The sequence below is a fragment of the Balaenoptera physalus genome (genome assembly GCF_965194825.1).
Source record: "Balaenoptera physalus genome assembly, chromosome: 3".
NCBI classification, from domain to species: Eukaryota; Metazoa; Chordata; class Mammalia; order Artiodactyla; family Balaenopteridae; genus Balaenoptera; species Balaenoptera physalus.
In genome coordinates, this window is record NC_138890.1 from 59,624,708 (window position 1) to 59,637,341 (window position 12,634).

Consider the following 12,634-nt stretch of genomic DNA (forward strand, 5'->3'; position numbering starts at 1 on the left):
ATATTGCTGAAAACTTCAATCACATTTCTTGTCATACATAAAAACTATTTCATTTAAATATCTAACAGTAAATGCAGAAGTCATTAAAGTTGACTACCGTATTTATGTCTTATATATTTGTTTGTGTTTAATTTTGTTCTCATTTTTATCACTTTCTAATTTCAAGTATTAGATTGGACGAAGGCTAAAAGCTATGTTTCAATAATAAACAGTAATTTTCCTTTTTTATTTCATTATATCCTTAGAAAAAATGTAATTCAGAGAAAGATGCAAGTAATTAAATTCCAGTAGGATGATACGAGATCTAAAAATAAATACTTAGGTTATAAAGCAGGCTCTTTAATTACTCACATTGTGCCGAAAGTTCAATAACTGGTCTTATAATTTCATCCATATAAATTTAGTTGGAAACCACATAATCGTCTTGCTTGGCTTAATGAACACAACATGAAACAATTATAATTCAGGTAAGTTTATCTTAATTTCTATTTCTATTCTTGTTGTCTTAAAAGAAAAAACAATGCTTATTTCTTACTACTAAAAGTTAGCATAATTGAAAAAGTAAATTTATGCAAAATACCCAAAAGCTACATTGAAGAACAAAACAAGGTGACTTGGAGATCAAAAATAAATCATCATTTTGTTCATAAAAGTTGCCCATGTTTGCAAAGTAACTTAAAATGAGCAATCAGACTAGAACATAATAACCAAAATTGAGAAGAAATTCTCTTTTGAAACATGCAGAGAAGCTGCAGGAAAACCAAGAAAAACGCATCCATTAAACTACATTTGAACTCCTATTAATAGGGCAAAAGGAAGGACAAGAAAGTATATGCCCTCTACCTCTTGAGTCCTTTTAAAGGATTTAGGGTTTACTTAAGGTTCTAAGATTTTAAGTATTTTACCAAGCAGTGACTTAGTTTTATTTTAGTGAAGTGGTACCAAGTTATATAAGATTTTCTCTTTAATTGTTATTTATAAATGAGAATAATTTTTATTTTAATATCAGTGAGTATTTATGGAGCAATTACAATGTGCTATGTAAGTAGCAAACAAGATAATCTCTAGCATATACGCTGCTCACAATGGGATATGGTCACAACTGTAGTGTATCAATAATTTAATAAAGTGCATGTTTAGGTACAATTTGGGAGAAACAAGTATGCTAATTTATATGTTCGTGGCTATTCAGGGGGGCATAGCCTGGTAGAATAGTGAACAAGAAAGGTCTAGGTAGCTACAAAGAATTTCAAACATTCTGGCCTTGCAAATATAAAGCTAAGCTATGTGGTAAAGACAAACACCAAAAATATATAGAAATGTAAGATTACACAGAAGCTTTAAAATGTTTCCTTGAAAAGACATTAACCAAGAAGTTCCTTTAAATAAAATTTCTTCTTACACTACTTGAGTAATTTATAATTATGGAAAGATTAATCAAGAGAAGGTCAAATATGGAGAAATACATAATATCAAGTGTAACTAAAAATGCTAAATCCAATGAATATTAATAAAAGTAAGATTTAGCACAGAGACATGCATAAGTTTGCAATAGTGATATACATATTTATACAACAATACAATCTCAAGAGAAAGTATCGCAATGTGAGTCAGGTTTAACAAAATTGAGAGGCTCACTTGACCAAATACGACACTTAACTGAACAAAACTACTCCTGCAGTTGGGGCTTTCTTTTAATTTCTCTCTCTGTGTTCTGATCCAAGAGGTTGGGAAATACTGGCTTCAGGAATTTGAACTCACCAGTTCCATGGTCTCCCGTCAGACACACCTCGTACTGGTAGCTCTGGGACAGGGTCCCCGTGCCCCTGACGTCCACCAGGTGGCCCGGAAAGGGGCCCTCGGGCACCGAGCAGCGACCCACCGAGGCCGCCCCGCCCCGCCTGCACAGCCGCACCGCGACGAACACCAGCACCGAGAAGAGGAAGAGCGACGACACCGACGCCAAGGCGACCACCAGGTAGACGGTGAGCGGGGCGGCCGGCGCCGCGTCCGCCGCTTCCGCTTCCGGGGCCGGCAGGTAGGGCTGCGAGAAGCCGTCCACCAGCAGCACGTGCAGCGTGACGCTGGCCGACAGCGGCGGCTCGCCGTTGTCCTTGACCAGCACCACCAGCCTGTGCTTGGCCGCGTCGCGCTCGCTCAGCAGCCGGGCCGTGCGCACCTCGCCGTTGTGCGCCCACACGCCGAACAGCCCGGGCTCCGTGGCCTTGAGCAGCTGGTACGAGAGCCAGGCGTTCTGGCCCGAGTCGCCGTCCACCGCCACCACCTTGGTCACCAGGTAGCCCGCCTCGGCCGCCCTGGGCACCAGCTCGGTGCAGGGTGCCGAGGCGTTCTGCAGCGGGTACAGCACGAAGGGCGCGTTGTCGTTCTCGTCCGCCACGAGCACGCGCACCAGCGCCTGGCTGCTGAGCGCGGGCGAGCCGCGGTCGGCGGCGCCCACGCGGAACTCGAACGCCCGCAGGGCCTCGTAGTCCAGGGACCTCAGGGCGAACAGGTGGCCGTTGTCCGGGTTGATGGACACCAGGGAGGCCAGGGTCACGTGCGGGTCGAGGGGCGGCAGCAGCGAGTAGGTGACCTGGGCGTTGGCGCCCGCGTCTCTGTCTGTGGCGCGGACGGTGCCGATGTGCAGGGCGGGGCTGTTGTTCTCGCGGACGGACAGGGTGTAGGAGGTCTGGGTGAAGGCGGGGGCGTTGTCGTTGACGTCGGACACCAGCACGGTTATGTTGTGCTCGGTTTTCAGCCTGGGGGTTCCCATATCTGTGACGGTGATGGTGATGTTGTACTCGGCTCTGCTCTCTCTGTCCAGCGGGCTCTCTGTTACCAGGGTGTAGAAATTCTTGAAAGTCGGTTTTAGAATGAATGGCAGATTATCTGGAATAGAGCAAACCATCCTTCCATTGTCTCCGGAGTATCTATCTCGAATTCGGAAGATGGAGACTACAGTCTCAGGAGCATTTTCTGGGATGGAGCAGGTGAGTGAAGGTATGGTAAGTTCAGGGGCGTTGTCATTCACATCTACCACCTCTATGACTACAGTGCCTTTTCCGGAAAGGCCTCCTCCATCTGTAGCCTCAATTTCCACGTGGTAAAATTTAATTTGTTCAAAATCCAATTTCTTTGTCAGTCGGATTTCTCCTGTGACTTCATTTATTGAGAAAGTTTGTTTAATTTCCTCTGATGCTTGGAACAAGCCGTAGGAAACAGTCCCAAAGTTTCCAGCATCTACATCCCTAGCTAAAACAGTAAGTATTGGGGAGTGTAGGGGGCTGTTTTCCAGAACCTGCACCTCATATGGAGTGTGCACAAACTCAGGAGCATTGTCATTGACATCCATGATCAGGATTCGTAACATGCTGGTGCCAGACCTAGGTGGAGATCCACCATCCAGCGCCATGAGGGTTAAGCTGAACTCAGGCTGCTCCTCTCGATCCAGTGCTTTGTCCTGCACCAAATCTGGATATTTCTTGCCCTCACTATGATTTCGAGTGACAACGTGAAAATGAGAATTGGGGCTGATAGTGTATTTTTGAAGAGCATTGCTGCCCACATCCAAATCCTGAGCTAATTTCAACGGAAAAACAGTCCCTGGCTGGCTGTTTTCCGGTATTTTCAGGAGCATTTCCCTATTTGGGAATACTGGGGAGTGGTCATTTATGTCCTGGATTAATAGTTCTCCTTCAAAAAACTGCACCGGAGTTTCCAGGAACACTTGGAAATGCAACACACAGGGTTCAACGGGGCCACATAAATCTTCCCGGTCTAGTTTCTCCCTCAAAAGCAAATCTCCAGTCTGGCGATCTAGCAGCAAGCGCTGCTTGTCATCGTCACACACCACCTGGGCCGACCGGGCGGCCAGCTCCCCAATTCCCAGGCCCAGGTCCTTGGTCAAATGGGCTATAAAGGAGACGCTCTCTGTTTCTTCCAGCACAGAATAACGAATAGGCGCAGGGTGAGCCTGAGACAAGAATACCATCAAAATAAAGGTCATCACTTGCCTGTTCTGTTGAATTCTCTCTAGCGTCTCCATGTTGGAGCCAGAGTGCTTACATCCAATCCCTTCAGCAACCACAAAAAGACCCGAGGTATTAAATTCTGACTTCTTGCTTGGTAGAATCTTCACAAAGTTGCCTTTAATCTTAAAGTCGTTTAGTATATCGCTATCCAAACTCGTTGGTAACCCAGCACTGCTGGCAAAGCTTCTTCTGTGTGGTGTTGATTTCGTCTGGCAACAAAGGGATACGGGAGCTTTTTAGGGCTCTTTATTCACAGTCTTAGCCGGCAGCGCCACCCTGCGTCCTGATTGAGAAGCTAATACTGTAGTCTCAAGTCAGCCTATTTTGAAAGTGTCCAAATGTAAGCCGTTTAAAAAAGTGTATAGAACTTTTACAAGTTTTGTTATTCCATTAAATGGCTTAAGGTATAGGTTATTCCATTACATTGCATGAGCTAGAATAATTGTGAGCACAAAGCAAGGGGATATCTTCCTCTCCCCATACCCTTACAAGTGGAACTTAAAGAACTCCATTTCCCTTTTGTCATAATCTAACCAGGGGAGATAAACTCTTATAAAATTACAATTCATAATAGTTTTATCTGTTTATTTCCAAGTATGTGAGAAATTTATGATGATGCAAAAAGTTTGTGTAAGGTGTTCTGTACCACCTGGTCTTAGGTTCTATTTTTTTACACTGGTGTGCAAATAGTAATACAGTTGAATAAAGAGGCATCTTGCTTTGTTATAAGTCCTTTTACAGTGTGAACCCACATTAAAATATTAAGGAGGTCAAATAGTATTAGAATCAGATTCTTAGATCCAGAGAGGAAATGAAAGGATTTTTACAGATAAAGAAACAGAAGCTCAGAGGGTGATAGGACTTGATTATTCTACTTGACTATTATCAGGATAATATCAAGACAAAACTGAGTGAAAATCATAGAATTTGATTAAGATAAAGGCTTTAAGTTTAAGCTGATTTAGCTAGATATCTGTATTTAATAATGAGTTTGCTTCTTACCACATTGATCCTTTGTAGCCCAGATATCACATTCCTTGACTAGCCAATTTGCGGGAAGACAAGAAGCAGTGATTTAAAACATTTTAATGTGTGAGCAAAGGGTACCTCAAGCTTTGTCTACTTATATATGGTGAAGAGGAGAGACTTGTTTATAAAATAGATTTCAGTGCAGCATGCAGCTATTGTGATTTCCCTGATACAGTAAGTTAACTGAGACACAGTTAATCAGTTTACTGGTTACAATTAGTATATTGAATGGAGTACCACTTATCTTGGTACATATGGGATTTCTCCTCTTTAAATAACTTGTAATTTAATTACTTAATTAACTTCATAAATTATGATTCACATTTATTGAATTATTTTAAAATCATGTCAGTAATCTTAGATTCTGATAATGATAGAAAGTATTAGGAAAGATTATTATTATTATTTACTTTCTTTTGGCCATGCCGTGCACATGCGGGATCTTAATTCCCCAACCAGAGATCGAACCCGTGTCCCCTGCAGTGGAAGCGTGCAGCCTTAACCGCTGGTCCGCCAGGGAAGTCCCAGGAAAAATTACTTTTGAAAGAAGCCTGTACTATAGTAGTCATTCAGTAAATATCATTTGGATAAATTAATTAACCCACTCTAATGATCATATTTCTACCTATATTAGAAGATTACTGTGAGATCATGCATTCAGCCATGAACATGTCTGACACTGAATAAAGAATTCTGAGAGATGAGAGTATAATACACGCTAAGCACTGTTCAAATAAATTTACTTTTATTCTAGCTCTGTTAATTCCTGTTGTAAGAGATCTAGTAATAGCAATAATAGTAATATTAATATGCTGTAGAATTTTCTTTCATGTTTAAGGCAAATCGGAGAAATATATATCAACATTAAGTGAAATGAAAAAATAATAATAAACATACTGAAAAGAAAAAAGAAAGAATATTATTTTAGATATAAATGGAAAGCAAATTTCATGAATGAAACAAAAAATTGTTTCATACTATATTAACTGAGCTCTAGTTAGATTCAAGTTAAAGAGTTCAGGACAAAATTCAAACTAGATTTTGTTTACTTATTCCTATATGCTGACATAGAAATAGTGTTGCAGATTAGCTCTTTTCAATCCCTTTTGTCAATCCAAAGCAAATGAAATCTAGGTAATATTAACATATATGTGTCACTATATGCCAGATAGTATTCTAAGCATTTTACATACACTAACTCATTTTATCCCTCAAACAACCCTATGAGGTGGGCACTCTTATTGGGCACATTTTATAGACAAAGACATTGAGGAATAGAAAGTTTAAATAATCTGCCCACAGTCGCGCACCATGTGAAATGGCAAAGGTAGGATTCAAACTGTTACAGAATGGCTCCAGAATCCATTCTTTGATCTAACTAAGTGGAATTAGAGAGGTGAACAACTTTTTAGATAATTTAGATCCAAACTTCAGCCTTGCCTTGGGTACACAGATATCATAGGTGAAATATATTTGTATTCAAATTTTCAATTAATATAAGAATCTTTTAAATAGTTTGTCTCCCTTTAGAGATAGGTACCAGCAAAAAGAGGTGCTTACAAAATTTAGAAATTGAAAGGAAAACTAAGAGTGTTTTGTTGAGATCATTAATTAGGTTTAAAAAAAAAACTAAGAGTGACATGAATAATGAATTCCCTGTAGCCTTAAATATATATCCATATATATGTATATACACACACATATATATGTATATATAAATAAATACCTATGTATAGATCTTTTGAACTATTATCAGGGTGTAAAGTTAAAATCAAGAAAGGTGGCCTAAGATGATAGTTTAACATTGGATCATGGATTATTTTGCCAAACTGCCAAACTTATCAGAAAAAAACTATTATATTTGCATGGAAGAGGCATTAATGATAAAGAGAATGACCACCTGCGAAACCATTCCATTCCAGTCAGGAAAACTGCATTATCCATTCTGAAGGATTCATACAACAACTTACACAATTGGTTGCCAGACCTGAAGCACAATATTTAAAACATTTCTTCCATTTTGAATACACAAAGAGAGATAGAATAGTTAGAGGCATACTCTGGTAATTAAATATCAGTTTTAATTCCTCCCTGGTAAAATATAGGCAAGAACTTTAAATATCATTGAGGGAAAGATAAAAATCATTTTAAAGGAATTTGAATACAAGAAGTCCTAAAGTTCAAATGCTAAACACATACTTTGAAGTTTTGAGTAGTCTCACTTGTTTTAAAAAAAAAAATGAGAGAATGTTTTTTTAAACTTCATGATGACTTGAGGGCTGTTTTGTTCTTAACTTGGAGGGGGAAAGTACAGAGGGATATTAAGTGATAATTGTTGAAAGGAGAGATAAATTGGTGAAATATATATTAGATTTTAACTAGTATTTTTAGTTACTGAAATCACACTTCAAATAGTATTATTTCAAAATATTAAGCAGCATTGATAATTGGTAATTATAAATGGTTTGTAGATTTTACTAGAAACTCTTATAAAAGGAATTATCTTTTGGAATTTTCTACTAAATAGATAAATTAGATTCATCAGCTGGCCATTCAAATGAAATAACTGTAAAGCAAACAATACTTGTCACTGGTAAAAGCAAACTAAAATTTAATATCTTTTAACCTTTTAATATCTTATAGCTAAACTGAAGCTATAAGATGTTTTAAAAAATCACACTAATTGAAATGCAAATTTAGAAAGGAGATATTTGAATAATTAGAGTGTTTGGCCTTAGAAATTTGTGATGAAATCCAATATAATTTCTAATAATTCTTTGTAGTACATACTAAATTAAAAATAGTATTTGTATGTTTAATGTATCAAAATATTCAAACATTTATTGTTGTTATTTTTCAAGATTGTTTTGGCTATTTGCATTTCCAAGTGAATTTTACCTTCAATTTGCTAATTTCTGCAAAAAAAAAAAAAAAGCAAGCCTGCTGGGATTTTGATAGGGATTCAGTTGAATATGTAAACCAACGTTAAATCTTCCAACACATGAACAATTTCCATTTACTTAGGTTTTCTTTCATTTCTTTCACTGATGTTTTATAGTGTTTGGCATACAAGTCTTGCACTTATTAAATTTATTCCTAAGTATTTTATTATTTTTGATGCTATTGTAAATGGAATGTTTTCTTCATTTCATTTTTGCATTGTCCAATGCTAGTGTATAGAAATAGTATTGATTTTTGTATATTGGTCTTGTATCCTTTGCTGAATTCATTTATTAAGTTTAGTAGTTTTTTTGTGGATTCCTTAGGATTTTCTATATGCACAGTCGTGTCACCTGCAGAGATAGTTTTACTTTGTTTCCAATCTGAATTATTTTATTTCTTTTCTTGTCTAATTGCTCTGGCTAGAACTTCCAGTACAATGTTAAATAGGAACAGTGAGAGAGAACATCCTTGTTTTGTTTTGTTTCTGATCTTAGGGAGAAAGCTTTCAGTCTTTCACCATTAAGTGTGAAGTTAGCTGTGGGTTTTTATAGTTGCCATTTATCAAGTTGAGGATATTCCCTATTATTCTTAGTTTCATGAGTGTTTTTATTATGAAAAGGTGTTGTATTTTGTACAATGCTTTTCCTGCATTTATTGAAATGGTTGTATGGTTTTCCTTTTCTGTTAATATGGTATATTGCATTGATTGATTTTCATATGTTAAATCAACCTTGTATTTCTGGGACAAATCCCACTTGGTCATGTTGTATAATCCTTTTCACATGTTGCTGGAGTCAGTTTGCTAGTATTTTGTTGAGGATTTTTTGTACCTATATTCACAAGAGATATTGGTATTTAATTTCCTTTCCTTGTGTTATCTTTGGTTCTGGCAGCAGGGTAATACTGGCCTCATAAAATGAATTGGGAAGTGGTCCCTGCTCCTTTTTTTTTTAAACAAGTTTGTGAAATATTGGTGTTAATTCTTTTTTTAAAAAATATTTATTTATTTATTTGGCTGCACCTGGTCTTAGTTGTGGCACTCGGGATCTTCGTTGCCACATGCAGGATCTTCATTGCAGCATGCAGTATCTTTAGTTGCGGCATGCAGGATCTTTAGTTGCGGCACGTGGGATCTTTAGTTGCGGCATGTGGGATCTAGTTCCCTGACCAGGGATCAAACCTGGGCCCCCTGTATTGGGAGCGTGGGGTCTTAGCCACTGGACCACCAAAGAAGTCCCTGGTGTTAATTCTTTAAATGTTCAGTACACTTCACCAGTGAAGCCATCTAGTCCTGGGCTTTTCCTTGCGGAAAGTTTTCTGACTACTGATTAAGTCTTGTTGAATAGGATGAAACATTCAGGATGAAGAAATCCATTTCCCCAGAGATAAATATAAGGGGAAAAAACCCCTCAAAAGACAATATTTAGAGAAGACAATTTTAATTTTTGATAAACTTCTAATTTTTCTAGAAGTTGAGTTTCTCATCAAAGTCTTTCCTCATGGACAGCCCATATTAGTTGGACACTATTGACTTCAAAAATCTGAACCCATTTGTCTCTGATATTCCAGTCAGAAACCTCTCATATTAGTAGTTCTGGAACTAAGTCCCAGTGATGTTCACATCCCCAGAATGCTCAGAAGGTGGCCTTATGAGCAGCAGTCCACTGAAGGCTCCCTGTTCATCCTCCACATTTAAGCATCATTGAATAGGAGCAGAGAGAACTGAAAGAGGAAGATGGCTAAATCAAATTAGTGATCAAGAGGATAGAGCATATGTTGGCTTGAGTAAACTTCTGTGGGTGGTTCAAGGAACGGAAGGTAGGGCTGGGATAGGTCCTAGACCAGGTATAGCATGATTATGCCAAATAGAAGGTGGCTTCTAGTTGTCTTTAATAACAGCACAAGCTTGTGCCTGGCTGTGTCTATCTCTTAGGAGCCTAGATATGCTTCAGTGCTCTATACTTCCAGGTTGTGGGTCCATGTGCTAAACATTAAGTACTTTGAGGCTCTGAGTCATTGAAAAAATAGTCATGAGTTCTAGCTCATCACCATCCAGGATACCACCTTGTTCTACCTGGTACCAACTCAGTACACAATATAGGATTGCTTAGCAGTGGGTTTTCTTTGTCATCCAGCAAGTTGGGTGCGTCATCCAGGACCACCATATGCAGCACTGTCATGCATATTAATCAAGACCATGTTTTTTCCCTGTAGGTAATTCTCATGTATCAATTACTTCAGTTACAACTCACTTTCCTCAAAATCAGCTTTATTCTAAGATTAAATCAGCTTGTTTACTCTAAAGATTGAAAAGTAAATGATGTCTTCATTAGCTCTCATGTCTATAGCCTTATCAGACATCATGACAGTCAAGAAGCAGAGGGTGACAGTCCCTAAGATTTTGCTTCATAGAGCAAATGCAGAGCAGTGCCACCCAAGGGAGACTGGGGCCCAGCTCAAACACATCATTAGGTGTTGGTCCAGAACTTCTACCTGTGTGTGGCAAAGTTGAGCTAAGCTCCTTAATTAAGGCTTGGATTTGTAGAGCCTGAGGCTGTAACCACTTTGAGACTCCTTCCTCCCTTCGCAAGACTACCAAAACCAGTACTGGTATGAGGGAAACGTCCAATAGAACATGAGTTCTCAATAAAATATCACCAACTAACAAGACTAACAGTGTGAAAACAGACTCAACAAATAAAAGATGTATACAGAAGAAACAGAGATTGGAACAATATGGAAAGAACTTAAAAGTAAAAGATATTTAATTTCCTCCAACAAAAAAGAAGGAACTGGCAATTGTTTAAAAAAAAAAAAAAAGAACAAATTGTTGTGAAAACCTGCCAAATGGAAATTTGGGGGAAAAAAAGCCCACAAAAAACTATAGTTAATTTAAAAAAATTCAGTATATTGGGTGAATCTCAGGTTTGCACCTAGCAAATATCAGAACACCAAGAATAAAGAAAAAATCTTAAAGAAGTTTACAGATAAAAGAACGAGAACTAGACTGATATACTTTTCATCAACAGTCTTCAATACCAAAAGAGGGAGAAGGAAAATTATTTACATTTTATTTTTTTATATAAATTTATTTATTTATTTTTTGCTGCGTTGGGTCTTCGTTGCTGTGCGCGGGCTTTCTCTAGTTGCGGCGAGCGGGGTCTACTCTTCGTTGCGGTGTGCGGGTTTCTCATTGCAGTGGCTTCTCTTGTTGCAGAGCACGGGCTCTAGGCACGTGGGCTTCAGTAGTTGTGGCTCGTGGGCTCTAGAGCGCAGGCTCAGTAGTTGTGGCTCATGAGCTTAGCTGCTCCGCAGCATGTGGGATCTTCTCAGACCAGGGCTCGAACCCGTGTCCCCTGCATTGGCAGGCAGATTCTTAACCGCTGCACTACCAGGGAAGTCCCTAGTTTACATTTTAAAATCTATGATCAACCAAGCTATTGGCTAAGAACATGAGGATTAGACATAGAAATAACTGAATTATGCCTAATAGGTTGCCAGCTTTAAAACATATAACAGTCTACTCTAAGAAGCAAAATAGAGTAGTGGGATATATTTTTAAAAACTGTCATTTTTTAAAGTCCCCATTTGCAAGGAAGCCATATTTAAGGATTAAGGAAGATTTATTAAAACTGTGGTAAGTTAGTTCACTAGTTTTAATGAGTGATATTTGAATATAGTTTAGTCTTTTAACAACTCTACATAAAAGTTTAAAGTTCATTTTCATCTCTTTGCCTTTCAGTGTTAAAAGCTAGATTAGAATATTAGTAAGAGATCAATCTGGAAATAATTCACAGTAATGAGTTTGTCCATCCTTTAAAAGAAAAACTACTGGGAAATTATTTTGAATGTAGAAACTCATCACTTTTACCTAGTGCTAGACTTTCAGTTGGGGTAATTCCAAAAAGTGGCAAAGATAGTTAGTACTATACATATAGTGCCCTGTCATGTACTTAATAAAATATCCAGATAAAGAAGTTTCTGAAAGTTGTCTTCAAATAAAAGGGTAAAAGGTTTCCAATAGCCAAGAAATAAAAGCAACTTTGAACCAAGAGTAAGGTATAATTTTTTCCTATCTTCAAATTTAGTCCATATGATCTTTTCTGGCTTTACTAAACTCTGATCACTTCTCAACAATATGTGAATTCAGTGCATCTATCAACTAAGATATTATTAAGTATCTGTTCTTCTTATGTCTGGGTCCAAGAGTAAGGTATAATTTTTTCCTATCTTCAAATTTAGTCCATATGATCTTTTCTGGCTTTACTAAACTCTGATCACTTCTCAACAATATGTGAATTCAGTGCATCTATCAACTAAGATATTATTAAGTATCTGTTCTTCTTATGTCTGGGTCTAAATAACTCCCCGGTTATATAGCGCCTCCAATTTGACTCCAAAATCATATACCATATAGGCCAAAAAAGAACTGGCCTCCATATTTTCTGTAGTTGAAAACTTCCCTGGTTCTGATACGACCTGGAACTAAGCCAGACAAATACAGAGAAGTCTTGATCAGAATTCTTTGCCTTTTCTCTGATCTTCATGAAAATTCAGCTAAGTATGAAAAGAAGAAAAAAAAAATCTGACCAAAGAGCCAGATTCAGTATCTCTATAAAGTACTTAATGAG

At 38.0% G+C, this 12,634-nt stretch overlaps 1 protein-coding gene across 5 annotated transcripts in view; it reads right to left on the reverse strand.

The window, feature by feature from the left end:
• The window catches only part of LOC309657110 (protocadherin beta-4), a 121,103-nt gene extending 109,771 nt beyond the window's left edge, over nt 1-11,332 (reverse strand). For 2 of the 5 annotated variants that reach the window (XM_082454153.1, XM_082454154.1), the window contains exon 1: nt 1,762-11,332. In XM_082454153.1, coding sequence (XP_082310279.1) covers nt 1,762-4,045 — 2,284 coding nt within the window. In that variant the 5' untranslated portion in view covers nt 4,046-11,332. The remainder of the gene's footprint in view (nt 1-1,761) is intronic. The other 3 variants (XM_082454155.1, XM_082454157.1, XM_082454156.1) reach the window with 3 other exon arrangements.
• Nucleotides 11,333-12,634: the final 1,302 nt, after the last annotated feature.